General features: G+C 42.1%; 2 protein-coding genes across 4 annotated transcripts in view; one reads left to right on the top strand and one right to left on the bottom strand.

The window, feature by feature from the left end:
* Positions 1 to 9,159, top strand: part of PDE1A (phosphodiesterase 1A) — a 169,457-nt gene extending 160,298 nt beyond the window's left edge. The window contains exon 14 of the mRNA XM_066575752.1: positions 7,272 to 9,159. Coding sequence (XP_066431849.1) covers positions 7,272 to 7,324 — 53 coding nt within the window. The 3' untranslated portion in view covers positions 7,325 to 9,159. The remainder of the gene's footprint in view (positions 1 to 7,271) is intronic.
* Positions 9,160 to 12,762: 3,603 nt separating this feature from the next.
* PPP1R1C (protein phosphatase 1 regulatory inhibitor subunit 1C) overlaps positions 12,763 to 18,998 on the bottom strand; it is an 87,376-nt gene continuing 81,140 nt past the window's right edge. For 2 of the 3 annotated variants that reach the window (XM_066575756.1, XM_066575753.1), the window contains one exon: positions 12,763 to 14,541. In XM_066575756.1, the coding sequence (XP_066431853.1) occupies positions 14,459 to 14,541 (83 nt within the window). In that variant the 3' untranslated portion in view covers positions 12,763 to 14,458. The remainder of the gene's footprint in view (positions 14,542 to 18,998) is intronic. The other variant, XM_066575755.1, reaches the window with a different exon arrangement.

Below are 18,998 nucleotides of genomic sequence, written 5' to 3' on the forward strand. Positions count from 1 at the left end.
CACTAGCATTGGCTAGCAGTAAGTGAATATAGCACATCCTAACTACAGAGATCCATTAACAAGTCCCAGCCTTTCTAACTGCCTATAACAGGAGACCCAAACACCTGTCTCAGGTGTAACTGGCAGCTCTGGTAGGTATAGCTGTGGACTAGGTTAAATAGGAGTAACCCCGCCCAATGTGCGGGGGGGGGGGGGGGGAATGTGTTTTATGACATCACTGGCCAATCAGATACCGGTCACATGGGTCATCAGGTCACCTGACTGGCGATCCGGCTCCTCCTCATTGTTTCCCAGGCAACAGAGATGCAAACACATTCTGCATGATTGGTATCTTCAATGGCCGAAACTAGAAAGGCTTGTAACAACCGCAAAAGAACTCACATATTGCAGATTAGAAGATTTTTCCGCTGCATGCGAATGGAGTCTTTAAAACCTTTTCCATTATATATGGTACTATAAATTGCAACAGACTCCACATTATAAATCAGCAGCAATCTGTGTGACTGTTTCATTCATCTGAATGGGGCTTGCAGAAATCCGTGCACCCGCTACAGAGATTGCCCCATTCACATGTCCAGCTTGAATTTCCAATTTCCGAAATTTCAGTAACAAAGCTATCATTTGTCAATATACACTCATTATACAAGACTGGTTGTCAGCTGGCCAAGAGCTCCAGCTGTACTGGATGCAAAAAAACATTGGGCCTTATTTATGAATATTGGCATATATTGTGAGAATTCTTTTTAGAACTTGAGAGTATGAAATTGCGCCAAATTTACAAAAGTGGCAAACAGACTTGTAAATTTAGTGCATTTTACACCAAGCCAAAAATAAGAAAGTTGCGCCAAAAATGCATCAATTTTTGTGTAGCAGTGCTGCGTGCACCTAAAAATATGCCAATTTGTATTCCGAAATATGTTTTACACCAGAAACTAAATTCTGCTCTATAAACTAATATTAAAAAAAAATAGCCAACAGTCTAACTAGTTTACTTTGTGCCATAAAATGCTCCACATAACACCACTAAATGCGTCAAAATTGGGCCAGTTTGCATTTGAAAATATTTTTTGCTCCAAAAATGTTATTCTGCATCATCTACTAATATAAAATTATTAGTCAATAGTCAAAGTAATGATAAAAAACAGAAAATGGGGCCAAAATCAAGAAAAAAAAGCCTATTCATGTAGTTGAATGTGCGCCAAAAATGCACCAAAACAAGCGTGCTCCAAAAATTTGAGTCAAATGCCTCTTCATTTATACCAACTCTCATTAGGTTTTATTAGCGCCACTTTTTGCCAATACTTTCTTGTAATACCACTTGCCAGGAAAAAAGAAAACGTTGAGAGGCTCGTCTGATTTTTTTTCTTCTTTTTGGCACAAACTATTTGTAAACTTCTCTAAAATAGTGTAGCCCATAGTGCCCTCAGTAATAATAGTAACCAAAGGAATAATACTGACCTTCACAGTGAACCCAGTAATAATAGGAACCCCCATAGTAGTGCCAGTAGTAATAGTGACTCCCCTATTGGCCTCTAGCTGGGCAGCATCCCTTTAGGTATGCCACTCGCCAGCCTGCAGTCCCGGCCTGGCGGCAGCTGCTGCTAAGTTTGTGATGGCTGACCTTTCCTCTTGGCATCTACACTGTGAGCAGGATGCCGGCAGGTGAGGTCGGCTGTCACAGACTCTTTTGTGCCGCCGGACCACAGCTACAAGTTGGGTGAGGGGAATGCCTGTTAGGTTGCTGCTTAGCGGTCAGGCCTTATGTTTGAGGTGTGCTGTAATGGGAGAACGTCCTTCACCCCACTCCATTTTAGCCTTCTTAATGCAGACCAGCCAGATAACACCATAAATAATCATCACACCGTGAACTGGCGTTATACTTATTTGGCAGGTTCATCCTCGGAGGCTCTGCAGCCATTTCTATGCTGCACAACTGTCTATCCAGGATAAACTGTACAAGAGTTTTGTACTGGGTGCCGCCATCCTGACGCTCTGCTTTCAACCCTACTTTGGATGGAGCACAGCCAGCACAATCTGAGTGTGCTCCAGTAATGATGAACAGCTAGAAAACATGCTCAAGAGATGCTCCTGGCATTGATGAAGAACCAGAGCATGTGATCTACACTCTGAGCATGCTGAAAATGTAAAAATGAATATGCCTCAATATTTTTCCGTGGCGCAGCCTGTATAACTAATTGGATATATGAGAAATGGTTTTTCTATGCAGCACACTTTACATGTAATGTTGTATGACCTTTTTTATGATAAGAGACCCCTGTCTGTAGACTGAGCTTTAAATAATTAATATTAAGAGTGACTTTCATCCACACAAACAAAGACAGCAATAAACTATACGACTGCAATAAACCAGGAAGGAGCAGCGTCACTGGCTACATAACCCACAGAATATGATGACGGCTTACATGGAGCATGACAAAAATCAATATAGTGTCTGTCCTGTAATTGTGTGAACACATCCTACTGTGAGGACTGCCTGGTCGCCGGCCTCCAAACACAGAAATGAAGTATTGCGCTAGTGAACATTAGATTCAATGGCAGACTGAATTTCATAGGAGCCACATCAATATACAATAATTATGAATATCACAGAATGTTCCAGTATTTAGCATAAGAATGGAATACGGATGTAATAAGCGTCAGAGATCACAGAAAAGTCAATTACGGTCATGCTCCAAAACAACCACCGATGTCTCCACACGTCTCCTTTTCTGTTCGGTTGTCAAAAGTTTCGGGATCCACTTGGCTATAAGCTTTCTCCTTCCCAAGTTGTTGTGTATAATGCCACCAACTCTCCCATGTGATCCCCAGATATGTAGCAATACTTTTGGCTGATATTCAGCAGTCCTCCATGGTCATGTCATGGATGGCTTTCACATTTGCAGGCAAGGAGACGGAGACCGGCCTTCCACTGGGTTTCTCACTTCAACACCGAAATGGCCAGTTTTAAAATTTACAACCCAACGTTTAACTGTTGCATATGAAGGGCCGCTGTCACCCAAGGTTTGTGACATTTCATCATGGATCTGCTTTGCACCTTTCCCTTGGACAAACAGGAACTTTGCTATGGCCCTATGCTCTTCCACACTGAATGTCTTTGGAGGTGCCGCCATGTTCACTTTGGATCGGAAAAAAAAAGATAAGTTAAAATCATAGGGAGTTGATTCTTGCATCATTAAATATAGACAAATAGAGAAGTACACCCTGCAATTGATAGCTTCCCAGATCAAGTGTTTCTGGGTAAGGATCAATATGTGTCAGCACCCCCTCGTATTCATCATGCAAGAAATACAGTTAAAGTGACCCTCCAGTTTCAGTACAAAATTCTGTACAGGACCGATTGGAGAGAGAATATATTACCTGCAGTTGTTCTTCTCTGCCATCCTTCCATTCTGCCACTTCCAGGTCCCATTTTTGGCCTTCCAAAAGGATGTGACTTTGTCCATGTGTATTCTAGACATTTAATGATCAGAACTGTGCTCTATGTACAATATATAGAACCCAGCACAGCAGCTAGCCTCCTCCAACTAGTCCTGAGAGGATTGAGTGTGGAAATATACGGGATACAAGGCATATAATGTCCAGAAATAGTCTTATTTCTCATCTACATCCACATAGCAGCTTATTCTGAAAAGTCATCTAAAAAGTTAGGTATACTTTTAGTTTTACTTGATAAATTTTATGCTTAAGAGTACTCTGCCGAGCTCGATGCTTGTTTGGTGTATTAGCATACTCAATGGTGCTCGCTACTCGAGCGAGCATCATGCCGTGTTCGACCCCGCCCCAGTTTTGGCCCCACCCCGCCGCTGATGTGTCAGATTCGACCCCTCCCCGCTGCACACGCCAACGCTAGTTTGGAGAGAGAGAGAGAGAGAGAGGGAGGAAAAAAAAAAGCTCGGCATCCGGTGGGTCACATACAAAAATGCTCGAGTCTCCCATTAAAGTCAATGGGGTTCGTTACTCGAATAGGGCTCTCGAATTTTACAAAAAGCTTGACTCGAATAACGAAGACCCGAGCATTTGGGTGCTCCCTCATCTCTACTTCAGATATTACACTATTTTTGTAGGCCATTGTTGGACCTGTTCTATTATATCAATGTCTTTCTGTTGATGAGGTCTCCGGAATACAGTATTCCAAATCTGATCTCACTAGTGCATGATCACAATCTCCCTCTTTCTACTGGTTTTACCTCTTACTATGCAGTCGAGCATCCTATTTGCTTTCTCTTGCTGCCAGTTCCCCAGCGTATGAGAACTCTTAAGCACTTCATACTTGGCACCATGTGGCATTATAATAGCACCAAATCACTTGCATGTTCAGTATTGTCAAAGAGGAGGCCTACAAGTAAGATTGTTAATAAAATAATATTTGTAGTAGTCATGTATTGGCGCTAATGAGGGCAATTACCAATCATCCTTCAAAGTACATTACTGAAGTCTGATGATGTGTAAAGGTATTAAACACGGATGACACACAACAATAGATCATATTCCGATCTTGACATATGGTCATAAAACCCGTATTAGAGATATCATTTCCTTTCAAAAAGAAGGAACTATAAAAGTGACATATGGCTCTATAATTAGTCTGCTTAGACATGTAGCTCGTAGACTTCAGGCAGAAGGAGAGATGTAATGAGAAACCACCAATGCTCCAAGGCTGGTCTGGAAAAGTGCAAATCTCTCTAAAGAGACTCTCTGGCATTTAAACTTATAGGGTAATGTGCTCTCTTGCAATTATCAAGGAGACAAAAAGCCATCTGCAGTCCATTAGTGCTCGAAGAATACACATTGATATGATTGATAAGGAGTCAAGTTACCTCTTACCTTCTGTGAGCAAACGACTGCATATTGCTGAATCAAATGGAAACATATTTGACTTGAACAATGCCGGGGCTAAGATGGAAAATCATTGATGTCATCGCTGCTTTTATTTCTAGGTTACTGAAAATAGGATCATTTCGAATATATTTTGTTCAATTTCATGAACGACGAGAACTGAGATGTTAAAGTTGTTTTCTTAAGAAAAAAAAAAAACTTGCCAGAAATAGCAAAGTCTCGAGATGAACCGGATAAAAGTGTTCTTGCGCAATCTATTTTTGGACCAAAAACAATGTTGTGTGTTTACAGGGATGTAGTCACAGTTAATGCTGCCCACAAAGTCATTAGTAGGCACTAAATCAGTCGTTGCTCAATGTCCTAAACTTACTTGCAAGTCCTAATATAGTGATCTAACTCCCTAACAGTTGATAAATAGAGATGAGTGAACGTACTCGTTTAGGGCAATTTCGCACCCGAGCACCGCTTTTTTTGAGTAACTGACTACTTGACGAAAAGATTCGAGGGGCGGCGTGGTGGAGCGGGGGGTAGCAGTGGGGAACAGGGGGGAGCTCTCTCTTTCTCACCCCCCCCCCCACTCCCCTCTGCAACCCCCAGCTCACCCCCGGCGCCCCCCGAATCTTTTTGCCCGAGTAGTCAGTTACTCGAAAAAAGCGCTGCTCGATTGCGGAATGGCTCTAAACGAGTATGTTCACTCATCTCTATTGATAATATAATAGCGGCCTCATTCTCTAAAGCTTAGCTTCCATATCAAGCCCATCAGCAGTTTTGGAACAGTCTATACACTCATCCATGAATAGGACTGGAATAGGACATACTGCATTTTTTTTACACGGATTATGGGTCCCTGAAAAAAGTCACATGTCTGACAAGCCTCATTGATTTCAATAGGTCCAAATTTAACCCAAGTTAAAAACTTGGTCAGAACTCTAAACGAAAAAATCTTCCATGTGAATAAGGCCTAATTGTTGTAAAAAAAATTAAACTTTTTTTCTAAAATACATTTTATAATGTATGCAATAATGGGGAAAGCATGCAGATGAAACGGTGATACTGATAACTAACACGGTGGCTCACACAGGAACTTTATTAATACAGTTACATTGTAACCATTATGCTATTAATAACGTTCCTATGTGATCCACCACCTCAGATATCCGTGGTGTATTTTGTTCTGTGTCTTTCCCATTTTGCAATACTGACAATGATACACTGCATTACCTGCTCTAGCGAAACTGACGCTAACCCTTGTCTACATGCTCTTACTAGTGTTGTGCATGTGATAACTACAACCTTCTCAGATGAGCAGAATATTTCACTGCCGTGTTAAGGCCCGATTACATGGGTCGTCTGTCGGCATTTAACAAGCTCCGATCATTGAGATTGGTGCTCGTTTACCTTTCACCTTTACAAAAGCCAATCAGACTCTGTTTCATAGGATCATTCGGCCCCCATTCACGTTGATCACTGTCGTCAATAGATCCCCCATTCACATGGCAAAATGCGCTGCTGAAAACAATGCTGCCAACAAATGACTATTTGATCGTTGGCTGATCACTGCCCTGTTTACATGGAGCAGTGATCAGCTTAATGAGTGCTCTGATGAACCCTCATTCACTACCATTGGCCTGTGTAAATGGGACCTTTACTGTTTGGGGATGTCTACACAATAAGGTGCTGTGTTTATTTCTGTTTTAGCTACGTTACACCCCTTTTCCTAGACACTTTTCAAAACTTTTGAGATACTGTAGGTGTAAAGGCTTGTTCTCACAGCCTCACTTAATCATTTCCGTTTCTCTTTTCCATTTGTGGAGCAGAGAAATGGAAGTAAAAACAGAATTAAACATTTCCATTGTTTTGCCGTTGATTTCAATGGGTTTTTGAAACATGGGAATATTTCCGTTTCCCTCCATTTGATTTTATTCTGTTTCTTAAACTGGATAAATAGCGCAGTGGAATCGGTTGGAAACTGAAGGAAATATTTCCTCTTGTTTTTTTTCTTTTAAATAATTGAAATCAAGTGGAAAACAACAAAAATGGTTAACTTATCTTTTCTGCTCCAGAAATGGAAATAGTTAAAGAGTATCTGCAATTTCAGTCTGCAGCGCTCATACTCCATTGGCTGTTTTTGGCTCCTCCCAGCAGCTGAAGACAGACCCATAAACTCTATATAGGGCCGTCTTCGGCTACTGGGAGGAGCCAAAAATGGCCAATGGAGCACGAGCGCTGCAGACTGAAAGTGCAGATACTCCTTTAACTGAAGATAACACCAGTGAGAACAAACTCTAAAAAGTGTCTAAAACATAATAAATTTGAAATGTGCCACACTTTGTGAGAAAATGTTGCTGCACTTTTCTTAGTAAATCTCCATCCCTGTTTATGTCTGACAAATATTTTTTTTCTTTTTCTTTTAGAAAGAAATTTTAAATCCATAAACAACAATGAAGAGAGTGCAAGAGAACTTTGAAATCTGAATCTCTGGACTGTGGAAAGCCATAATAATCAATGGTAACCAAAGGCAGATTCCAAGAGGTAGCACAGAAAATCCGATGGCATGGCTACACTGACCTTGAAGAAATAAAGGCCTGTATACATTTATCTTCAGATTTCATTACCCAGGATTAGAAAACTAGGATAAGACACAAATCCAGACAGGGTCCATGCAGTGGAAGGACAGGGCATGTGTTTTAGATGATAATTTATGAATATATCACATATACACAAGACATGTAAATATCAGGAGCGTGTAAATAGTTTGTTGACCTATGCACTCATTTCCTTTATAATTTTTCCAAAAAGTTTGACACTAGAAAAGCCTGTTTGTTTTTCTTGGTTGTTCCCCAGTGGACATCAGCTTTTCACTTTTTCAGACTGTTAATAAAACTTTGATCATTTTGATTGGTGTGTTTCTTTTTAATAGAGTTGTCTTTTACATTTTAAAAAAGTGTCAATTTGCTTAATAGATTTTTGTTGCAAAAAAATGGCAGAAAAATTACCAGAATGAACTTGGCTCAAATTTATTGAAACTGATACAAGGAAAAAGCAGATCAATTGGCCTAAGCAAACCATTCCTCACATGGGGCACGGATCTATCCTCCTTACTGAACAGGGGGTTGGACCAGATGACCCTGAAGGTCACTTGCAATTCTACCATTCTATGAGGCAGCCTGCGGCCAATCTGTGACAGTGATGAGCTCAGCTTCCAGGGAGGAGGTGCTGAAGGCAGAGAGCCACCTTGCCAATATACTGGGCTACATTAGGTAGGTTGTTCATCAGCCATACAAACCGAAATAAACCTCCTTTTTTTCCATCTACACAGCCCCTATTGTACAAACCATCAGCAGGTTTGGCTTTAAGTACTATCTCTACACTGGAAACACTCAGTTATTTACTTCTTCCTATTACTTCACACCTGCCCTACTACAAAACACCAGTGACTCTCAGTCCACTGTCTCTAACATGTCCAAACTGAATCTTTCAAACCCTGAGCTTCTTGTTTCCATCTGCTAACCGACCTAAACATGATAGTTCAATTTCTATTTAAATCCGAACTCCTATTTCCGCCTCCAAATTTTTTCCCAAACTGCACCAGTTCTCTAGAATGCGCTACCATGGGCAATCAGGTCAATCCCACACCCACAGTTTTGAGACCTTTGCCTTTCATGTCCCCAAATCAAACTTTTCTGTTTTGCCTTCTTTAGAGTTGAGCGAACGTACTCTGCCGAGCTTGATGCTCGTATTAGCATACTCGATGGTGCTCCTTACTCGAACGAGCATCACGCCGTGTTCGACCCCGCCCCAGTTTTTGCCTCCTCCCTGCTGTTGCACAACGTGCACGTCAATGGCAAATTTTTTGAGAGAGAGAACACAAACGAACCCACCCCAAAAAGAAAAAAAGCTCGGGACCCGGCGGCCCACATACAAAAATGCTCAAGTCTTCCATTGGAGTCAATGGGGTTCGTTACTCGAGTAGAGCTCTAGAGCTTTTTGTAAAATTCGACTCCAATAACGAGGACCTGAGCATTTGGATGCTCGCTCATCTCTAGCCTTCTTTTATGTTCTCCCTCAGAATTAAACCCTTTCATCCTACTGTATCCCCTTCACCCAATGCACTTCTTATCTGTATAGACACAGATACCGACTGGTGACTGGCTCATGCAGCTTTATGTATACTACCCTATTTAAAAGAAGGCTGGACCAATGTACAGAATACCTATTGTGTTTTCCTATTTCCTTATAGATTGTAAGCTCTTACGAGCAAGGCACTCATATACCTATTGTGTTTCCTAATTTAATAATTTATGTAAAGTCTGATTTTGTCTGTATATGAACCCTCTGATTTGTAAAGCGCTGCGGAATATGTTGGCGCTATATAAATAAAGATTATTTTTATTATTACCTCACCCTTTAAAAAGCACCGATTTCTCCACTGTTGGAAATAATTAAAGGCGTTGAACCGAACCAAGATAGACTGTCATTACCTACCCAGTGGATAGGTGATAAAAGTCTGATTGGTGAGGTACTCATCACTGCGACCCCCAGCAATCCTAAGAAAGGGAGTCCTGTACCCCTCTCTTCTCATCACTGTTGGGTCGATTCTCCCATTTGTAGTGATGTCAGATTGAATGGAGCACTATCTGTGCATGCCTGGCCACTGCTTCATTTATTTCAATGGGGCTTGTGAAATAGCAGAGTACAAAGCCACATTGAAATGAATGGAGCGGCACGGAGCATGCATGCCAATTTAAGTCTTTTCGATGCGAGGAGCGCAGGGAATGACAAGGAGGACGACACGAGAAATGGGACCCCAATTCTCAGGATCGTGGGGGGTCTCAGCGATGAGACCCTCACCGATCAGACATTTATCACCTATCCAATGGATAGGTGATAAAAGTCTATCTTGGTAAAATCCCTTTAATAAAACAAAGCTATGATATTTAAAAGGAATAATCTGAATAGTCATAACAAAGGTTATATTTTACTGATATCTGTAAATAGTGGGAGATGTTCTTTTATAGTATAAAACCTTTTTACAGGAATCAGTAATTTGTATACATGAGGGTTTGTGCACATGGTTTTACTGTATACACAGATCCTGTGTTGTCTGCTATGAACCCCTATGGGTTTGTATTACAGACCGTGTCCCACAGCATGGTGCCTCCGTATTTTCTAATTCTTCCATTACATGAGATAAAGTGAGAACATGTAAAAAAAAATATATAAAATCCCTTTATGTGTCATGTGGACATGAGTTCCAGGCACATGGATCTAAAGGATCTTCCATAGAATTTTAGGCCACGAGGCCCTAAGGTCTAAATCAGTGGCCCCTCACCATTGGTTTGGAAGCCACATGTAACTCACAACCCCTTGCTGTGTTGCGCATCATGGGAGTTCTGAGTTGTGACATTATTGTAGACCATATCCTAACCACCAAACAGAGCCAATTTGAATGACCTCATACTAGATGTAATACTTTCTCCACATGAACGTTAGGTCTACATTGTGGCTTTCAGCACGACATGTGTCTTGTGGCCAACGATTGCACAATAGTCCTGCTATATTGCATCTGAATGCAATAATCAAGTTTGGAATTATTGCGATTATCGACTTTTGGCAACTGGCTAGTCACAACATGATGACTTTCACTTACATTAGGACGCAATATAGCTGGGCCGAGTGTCATTTCCAAGGAAGCTGTGCAGACCTAGCATAAAAATTTCTGTCCATCTTTGAGTTGAATGTGGCTCCTGATCATCACTCAAAGTTGAATGAGTTTCACAAGGCATAAACAGTTAGGGACCTACACTAGTTAAAGCCTCTTCTAGATCTAGGCCAGTATATGAGGCAAAAATGTAGTTTCAGTGTTTCTGGAGAATAGACTTAAAATTGCAGAGAGTTTCAGTAACAGAATGTCTGGGTGCTTGTGTTGTTGACTACAACTACTAATAAGCCCATGACGAGTCATATGATTAAAATTAATATTATAAAAAAGGAATAAATAAGGAAGAAATGCAGCTCTATAGACAGATAACTGGATCACATTATTACGGCTAATTGGCTTTATGAGGTAGCCCACATACAATGCAAACCTTGAAAGTAACAGAGGGTTCACTTCTAACGTCTTGTACCATAAAGACATACTGGAAATATTTTATAACAAGGTAGTGCCTTAAGGTAGGTTAACACTTCACACACAGCATAATTGCTACAAAAAAACTCTTCCAATTCTATTGGGCTCCTGAAGAAGTCGAGTACAAGCAGTTGGCTATTTGCAACAGTCCCAAAAAGCTAAATGGGGTGGCAGTGATCATGCTTGATCCCTGCTCAATTTAAGGTCCTCCTCACTACATCCCATTCTTGTGGGGACACAGAATAGGTTATCCTATCAATGGGAGCGAAGCCACCTATTACTCTTCCAGCTCCACATTGGGGTCGGAGCCAGAAATTTAGTAGGCAGCTTCACTCCCATTGAATTCAGTGGGAGAGAAGCCATGTAGTAGACGTCCCCTGTTTTGACCCCCATGATGATGTCTGGCCATTCTGAACTGACATTGGACCAGGCGAGCAGGTGATTGCTGGGGATCCCAAGTAGTGGATCCTCGGTGATCAACTATTGATGACCAATCCTGAGAATAGGTGTCATCAATAGTATTTGCCTGGAAAACCCCTATAATGTAGTTGTGTTCAGGCTTAATGCCAAGGCTAGCATGAGCTGTAAATACGGCCCTGACTTAGGCTGCATTCAGACGAACGTATATCGGCTCGGTTTTCACGCTGAGCCGATATACGTCATCCTCATGCGCAGGGGGGGAAGGATGCAAGAGCCAGGAGCAGGAACTGAGCTCCCGCCCCCTCTCTGCCTCCTCTCCGCCCCTCTGCACTATTTGCAATGGGGAGAGGCGGAACGGGGCGGGGCTAATTCTTGGAACTTAGCCCCGTCCCACCTCCTTTCATTGCAAATAGTGCAGTGGGACGGAGAGGAGGCAGAGAGGGGGCGGGAGCTCAGTTCCTGCTCCTGGCTCTTTCATCTTCCCCCCCCCCCTGCACATAAGGACGACGTATATCGGCTCGCCGTGAAAACCGAGCCGATACACGTTCATCTGAATGCAGCCTAAAGGCTAGTTTAGAGACACAGATGATCGCTCAAAAGATGGCTTTTGAACGATCATTTTGCATAAACTACTAATTAGTACTAATGCCTATTAGTACCAATTAGCAGCGTGTGAGCCACTGGGAGCTGAATTTATTCAGAGGACCGTCCACTGTTCTCTAAATAAATTTCTTTTGTTCTGCCGGCGGGGCTGACAGCTGAGGCAATGCAATCAGCTGTTATAAGCAGCCCCCCTTATCAGCTGCTCTGCTGAGCAACTGATTTCAAGTCGAACTGCAGACACAATGATTATCGCTCAAAAGATGGCTTTTGGGCGAATTTTGAGCAATAATCGTTAATAATGTCTAAATGGGCCTTGACAGATCTAAGTGGTTTTACAGGGGAAGGGACTCCGTCTATAATCGGTCAGCAACCCTACAAGGAGCCGATGTGTTGTCATGACAGCCAACAGTGTAACAGAGACCAACAGGTCTACTATAGGCACAAGTTCATTAGACCTTGCCTTTGGTAGGGCATGACAGACATAATGGACTGAAAAAAAATGTAATATATCCTGCAAGTTGAACACTGTTTTAAAAAAAAAAGTTACAATTACTCTTTTCTTTTTTCATCCTGCTTCCCCAAAAATCTGAATAGAAAGAGATCAGACAGTTTTACATCTCACAAAATGCTGTTAATGAAAACTTGAACCCAGCCTGCAATATACAAACCCTAATTAAGCTGCATTCACGGAAAAGGAATGCCCAACACGAAAGCAAATGTTTTGTTTAAAAAAAGTATCTTTATTATGCAAATGGAGTAAAACATAAAAATCTGTAAATTTGGTATCGCTGTGATTGTATTGACGCAGACACCAAAGTTATTGTGTTAGTTAGAAAAAGTACAGTAAAATACGCTGATACGCACGAAAAAGCCTCGTACATAGCAAAAAAAGTTGCAATAAGGGGTGCGCAATTGCACTCACGACCGTGTAAAGCCATCCTTAAAATCCAAAGTGTAAGCGCAAAAGTGAAAAAAAAAATCGCTGAAAAAACGCAGTTACATGAATATTCATGGCATTTTTTTGCACGCGTATTTACTACGTTATTTTCATATGCGTGCAAAAACACACATACACACCAAATATGCCTGTAGACACGCAGAAAAAAGCAGCGCATGTCATGGACTGAAACTGCATATGCCTGCGTGAATGAGGGGATAGGACTCTGGCTATCTAATGCTCCTTTTACACTGAACGAGAGCTGCAGGATTCTCATCTGCATAAGCGAACGAGCCGATGACGTCATCACCAGCTCATTCGCGCTCATGCAGCCTGTTTAGACATTCACTTCTCATTCAGTGTTGACATTCCTATGTATAATGCTGAATGAACGCTATATACATGGAACGACAAGTGAAGGGGCCAACAATGATTTTTAGTCCTGCAGAAACTGAACAATGAAGGAGCAGAGCACGATTCTCGTTCGCTGTTCAGTCATTGGCTCGCTTTTAGACTGAACGATTATTATTCCCTATCGCTCTGTCTAAGTGCACCTTATAGTCAGGCTCACACGGATGGATTTGGATTGTGGTTTCCACGATTGCTGTCCGCTCAGAAAATCCGTGGTAAAGCGCAGGCATTGTAAGACGTGTTTTTTTGCCTTTTTGTTCACACTTGCGGAAGAAAAATCGCAGCATGCTGAATCTTGCCATGGAATCCACTCGGATGGTCTCCATTGATGTTAATGGAGGCCGTCCAACCCTCAGCCTATGCGCAATTAACATTGCGTATGGACGGTGGGTACCCGCATCATCACTAAGTGCGGGCATGGGAAATACAAGCAAACCTCCCCTTCCCCTGTACTGCAGATGAGCACTGGTGAACCGCTGGGGTTATTCGCAATACAGTGGAAATAGGTACACAGGGCGAACGGCCAGGCTCATAACCCGAATCCACTGTGGGCCTCCCGCATGTGGAATCCAGTCCGCCCATGTGAGCCCGGCCTAACTCTGACAGAGAAGAAGGGGGTTTACATCTCTGTATCAGCAACGATGAGATTCCCGCATGTGGAATCCAGTCCGCCCATGTGAGCCCGGCCTAACTCTGACAAAGAAGGGGGTTTACATCTCTGTATCAGCAAAGATGAGATTCTTACCTAAAAAAATGGAAACAATATGAATTTTTACTAAATATTTATTAGTACATCGGTTACTATTTTCTACTATTTACAGATGATTGTCTTCTCACTGCACACAATTGTTAGCCGGTTAGTAGTAGTTATGAAGTAAGTCCAGTAATGCAGGAAATTGGTAGGATGTGATGCCATTCTGTACCTGATTATGAAGGAGTTGTGTACGGATGCTCTACGATTCACAGAAGAAATCTCTCTTATAAAAACCACCCCATTACAATGAGACCAATACCTCCCAACATGTTATAAGATGATCACAAAATAGTCTGCCATTATAGTTCTTATGCGTAATATAAAAATGGCCGTATATGGACGGTTTTCAGTGGTCGCACTCTTCATCCTCAGTGTTTTCTTCTTCCTCAAGAAAAGGGGACCCCTCCTGCTTCTTCATCTGCGTAACCCCTGTGAATCAACAGATACAGATCACATTACAACCAGACTGGCTGTCGGGTCCTGTCTAACATAAATCAATAGTTTTCTTGTAAAGTCAATCTGACCCTCACAAATTACAACAGCAAGATTCTACGAGAGGCTTTCCAAAATGATATTAATATACGGACACTCTCTAGAGACATAATAAACAATTTAAGGAACTGTTTTTAACCAGTTTGCTATTTTCTTACTTTTTTATTTTTGTGAAATGCAATAGGATATTGAAGGGAACTTGTCACCTGACTACAGTATCATAAACTAAGTTATGGTTCTGTTAGGGAAGGTGACGATGAACCGGGAGATGTGTTTTTTTTATATTCTCCCAATCCCATGTTGTTACATAATAAGGTCCACACCTCGCACAAAAATCGAACTCTTTTTAGATTGGGTGACAACATGGGATGGGCTAGCAGCAGGGGCGTACCTAAAGGCTAGGGGGCCCGGGTGCAAAAGTTCAGCTGGGCCCCCCCCCCTCTCCATCTGTACCCGTACCTATACCTAAACCTAAACCGTGCTAATTTACAAACACGATCTAGCGCCTTGGCATAAGCCTTCTCATTATGACTCCTTTCCTTGACTACGTAAAAACCTGTTGGTAATGTCTTCGGCTGCTTTCACACGGCCACAAAAATTGCGCGAGATTTGTGTGTTGCAAGACGTACACATTGCACATGAATATGACCCCATTCTTCTGAATGCGATCATACACAGGAGCGATGTTTTGTTTTTTTTCTGCATCGCATGAGAATATGATGATGTGATGCGAGCTGGTTTTAACACAACAACCGCTCACATCCGCGGGGACAGCACACGTTGGTGAGTGTGATAGGGGGCAGAGTTTCACGGCCTGATATCAGACTCACTCGTGTGAAATTAGCCTGAGGCTGTCTGCACACGGCTGGATCTGCATTGTGGAATATGGAGTGGGCATCCGCCTACGGATTCCGCAGCATGTACCGCCCATAGCATGCTATGGAAAAGCGTTTTTTCCTCTACACGAGCGGAAAGCAATTGCTGTTTTCCGCTCACAGAGGAAAAATCACGGCATGCTGTATTTTAGTGCAGATTCTGCCCGGGCGACCTCCGTTGAACTCAATGCAAGCTGTGCGATCCGCTGCCCTGACATTGCGGAAAAGTCGCAGGCTCACGCATCATCTCCTAGCGACGGCGCTGGAAAGTCAGTGATTAAAAGAAAATAAACTACTGTATACCAGCTGCACATATATAATTATATACAGGAGATACACAGGTTACACCAGCATGCTCCATATCACTATATACAGGATGTATATCCCCCTGTATATAGTGGTATGTCCCATGCTGGTGTAACCTGTGTATCTCCTGTATATAATTATATATATATACAGCTGGTATAACTTATACCAGCTGCACATATATAATTATATACAGGAGATACACAGGTTACACCAGCATGGTACATATCACTATATACAGGATGTATATCCCCCTGTATATAGTGGTATGTCCTATGCTGGTGTAACCTGTGTACTCCCTGTATATAATTATATATATACAGGAGAGGTATAACTTATACCAGCTGCACATATATAATTATATACAGGAGATACACAGGTTACACCAGCATGGGACATATCACTATACACAGAATGTATATCCCCCTGTATATAGTGGTATGTCCCATGCTGGTATAACCTCTGTATTCCCTGTATATAATTATATATACACAGCTGGTATAACTGATACCAGCTATACATATATAATTACAATTCCTTCTCTACTCACCTCTGCAGCAGTCTTTGGGCAGCCTGTAATGGAAAGTCCCCCGTATTTTGATCACATGACCAGGCTGATCATATGACCAGAGCCTGGTCATGTGATCTGCAGCCACAGGTCCTCTCTCAGGTCCTGTGCGTCCAGCGCTCCGGAGGTAAGTAGAGCCACACCAGCCCCCCCCCGGTAATCGCTGGCAGAGACTGATAGACTGCAGCTGTGACCACTCACAGCTGCAGCCTATCAGTGGGAGGGCCGCGGCGTGGGAGTCTGCAGCCTGTAATTAGCTGCCGACTCCAGTTGTAACAGCCCTCCCCTCTGCTCTTGCCGACCTGCGGCGCTGCCTCCCGTCTCTCTCCTCTCCTCTCCCTCCTCTCCTCTCCCTCCTCCCCTCTCAGCCATCATGCGCCGATGGCGCCGGTCCCCTGGGCCCCCTCAGCTCAAGGGCCGGGTCGCGGTTGCGACCCCTGCTCCCCCCCACCGTACGCCAGTGGCTAGCAGGCTGGTCCTTGTGCCTGCAGCCTGAATTTACATGCTGTGTTTCATGGTGATAATGTGTTTCCTTCCAACCTGTGCTTTCACGGTATGAAAAATATACATGATTAATAAATACAGTGATATGAGTAAAAAGGTCAAATAAAATGAATATGAATAAAATGTGAAAAAAGAAATCTAAACTATTAATTAGTCGCCCTACCTTCAAAAATATGCACACATCTCTGAACCCACGGACACTAATTTTAGATATCCTGTGTGATATTAGGTGCTTATGTATTAATACATTCCTGTCACATGCAATAAATACCCTCAACCCCAAAGTTTAGTCTGTTCTACCTTGACTAGTGTTGAGCTAACCAAACCAGTAGAACTCTATTTCAGGTTGAGTTCAAGTTGAGTTCAGCACGAACCTGAAATGAGCTTTTAGCAAAGTTCTACCTGAAAGAGGGTTCTATTGGTTTGGTTAATTCAACACTAGTGGTATAACACTGGTGTATAACACTGTCGAAGAAACATAAAAGCCATGTTTAACACTCATTATTATACAGGGCTCCTAGACAGTGCTATACACTAGTTTGAAGGGGGGGGGGGGGGTGGCTTAACTAATTCAAACTGAACCAAAATTTTTGCAAAAGTTCCTGCGAACTGTCCAAACTGTGCTTTTCAAAAGTTCACTCATCACTAACCCCCACCCAATCTGGTTTAAAGCTTTACTAGTAAAAAATCAGTCACATCCAGCAATTCAGTCACTTTATGAATCATCGTTCTCTATGCATTCCTTGCTTCTTTCAGTTCCGTGATTGAGATGTTCATGGTGGCCTTGATTGTATCTAGCCATCTTGTTATTTGTCATCCTGATCTTCTCTTTTCACTGACCTTGCCAAACATCAGTACTGTTTCCAGTGAGTTAGCGCACATCACATGTCCAAAAGAGAGAGCCGCTGTTTGATGATTTTGCCCTCTAGTGATATTTTCGGTTTGACGGGACCTAATGCTACCTTGTTCGTTGTCATGGCAGTTCAAGGTATCCGTAGCATTCTCCTCCAGCACCAGAGTTCGAACCTGTCAATATTTCTTTTGCCGTTTTTTCTGGGCATCCAACTTTCGCAACCATACATCGTTATGGGAAAGACGATTGCATTGACTAGTCTGGTTTTTGTTGCAATGCTAATATCCTTGCTTTTCCAGATCTTTTCCATTCCTTGCATTGCAATCCTAACAAGTGTAATCCGTCTCTTGATCTCGGGTCCAGATTGCACGTTGTGATCGATTTTGGATCTAAGGAAGATGAACTCTTGGACCGTCTCGATTTCTTTGTTATAGTGTCCAAGGAGGCGGCAGCATCAACGGTGTAGAAATTGTAGAAAAAGGTTTTATTGCTCCATAAAATGGCGACGTTTCGACTTAATCTAAGTCTTTTTCAAGCCAGGTGGCTTGGCATACACAGATTGGAACCTCTGCACTTAAGTGCATGTGTTAGGCGTGCTGCGGGACTTTCCTATTTCGATTTCTTTGTTATTGATTTTTATGTTCACTGTAGCGTCATGAGTTTTGGGTTTTTTTGCTGTTCAGTTAGTAATTTATTTATTTAATAAATAAATTATTAATTGAACTAACTACTTTAAAATGAAACAAGGGAAAATGAGAAAAAATTGATTCTTTCTTATCTCTGACTATTTTCCCTAAAAATAATTTACAAAATCAATATCCACCCCAATTTTAAAGAATAAAAAAGCCCCACATGTCCCCAAAAAAACATTTTGGGCTACACAAAGAAAGAAAAAAATACTTTTAGAAGGCAGCATTCCTAAAGGTGAAATTTTGCTCTGTCCAAGAAGGCCCAAAACACCCCTGATCTTGAAATGGTTAAACAAAAGATATTTATCATGAATTTTTTTTTCCAGTCTTATATTAGAGAGACCCTACATTATCCCGGACAGTGGTTCATTCTAGCATTGTAATTAGCATGTAGAACAAAATTTAAAAAAAGATACTTACCAAAGAAGCGGCCAGGTCTCTGTGACCCGACAATGCATTGCTGAGTGGGTGAGAAGACCATAGGAAAGGACAGCCCAACCTCTGCACCCCTGCACCACATAGGAGGCTGTGTTGACACCTAACATACTTTGACAAAGGTTTTCAAGTGAGCTGAAATGATGTGTGAAGACTAGGGATGA

This window comes from Eleutherodactylus coqui, chromosome 8 (assembly GCF_035609145.1).
Source record: "Eleutherodactylus coqui strain aEleCoq1 chromosome 8, aEleCoq1.hap1, whole genome shotgun sequence".
Lineage (NCBI taxonomy): Eukaryota > Metazoa > Chordata > Amphibia > Anura > Eleutherodactylidae > Eleutherodactylus > Eleutherodactylus coqui.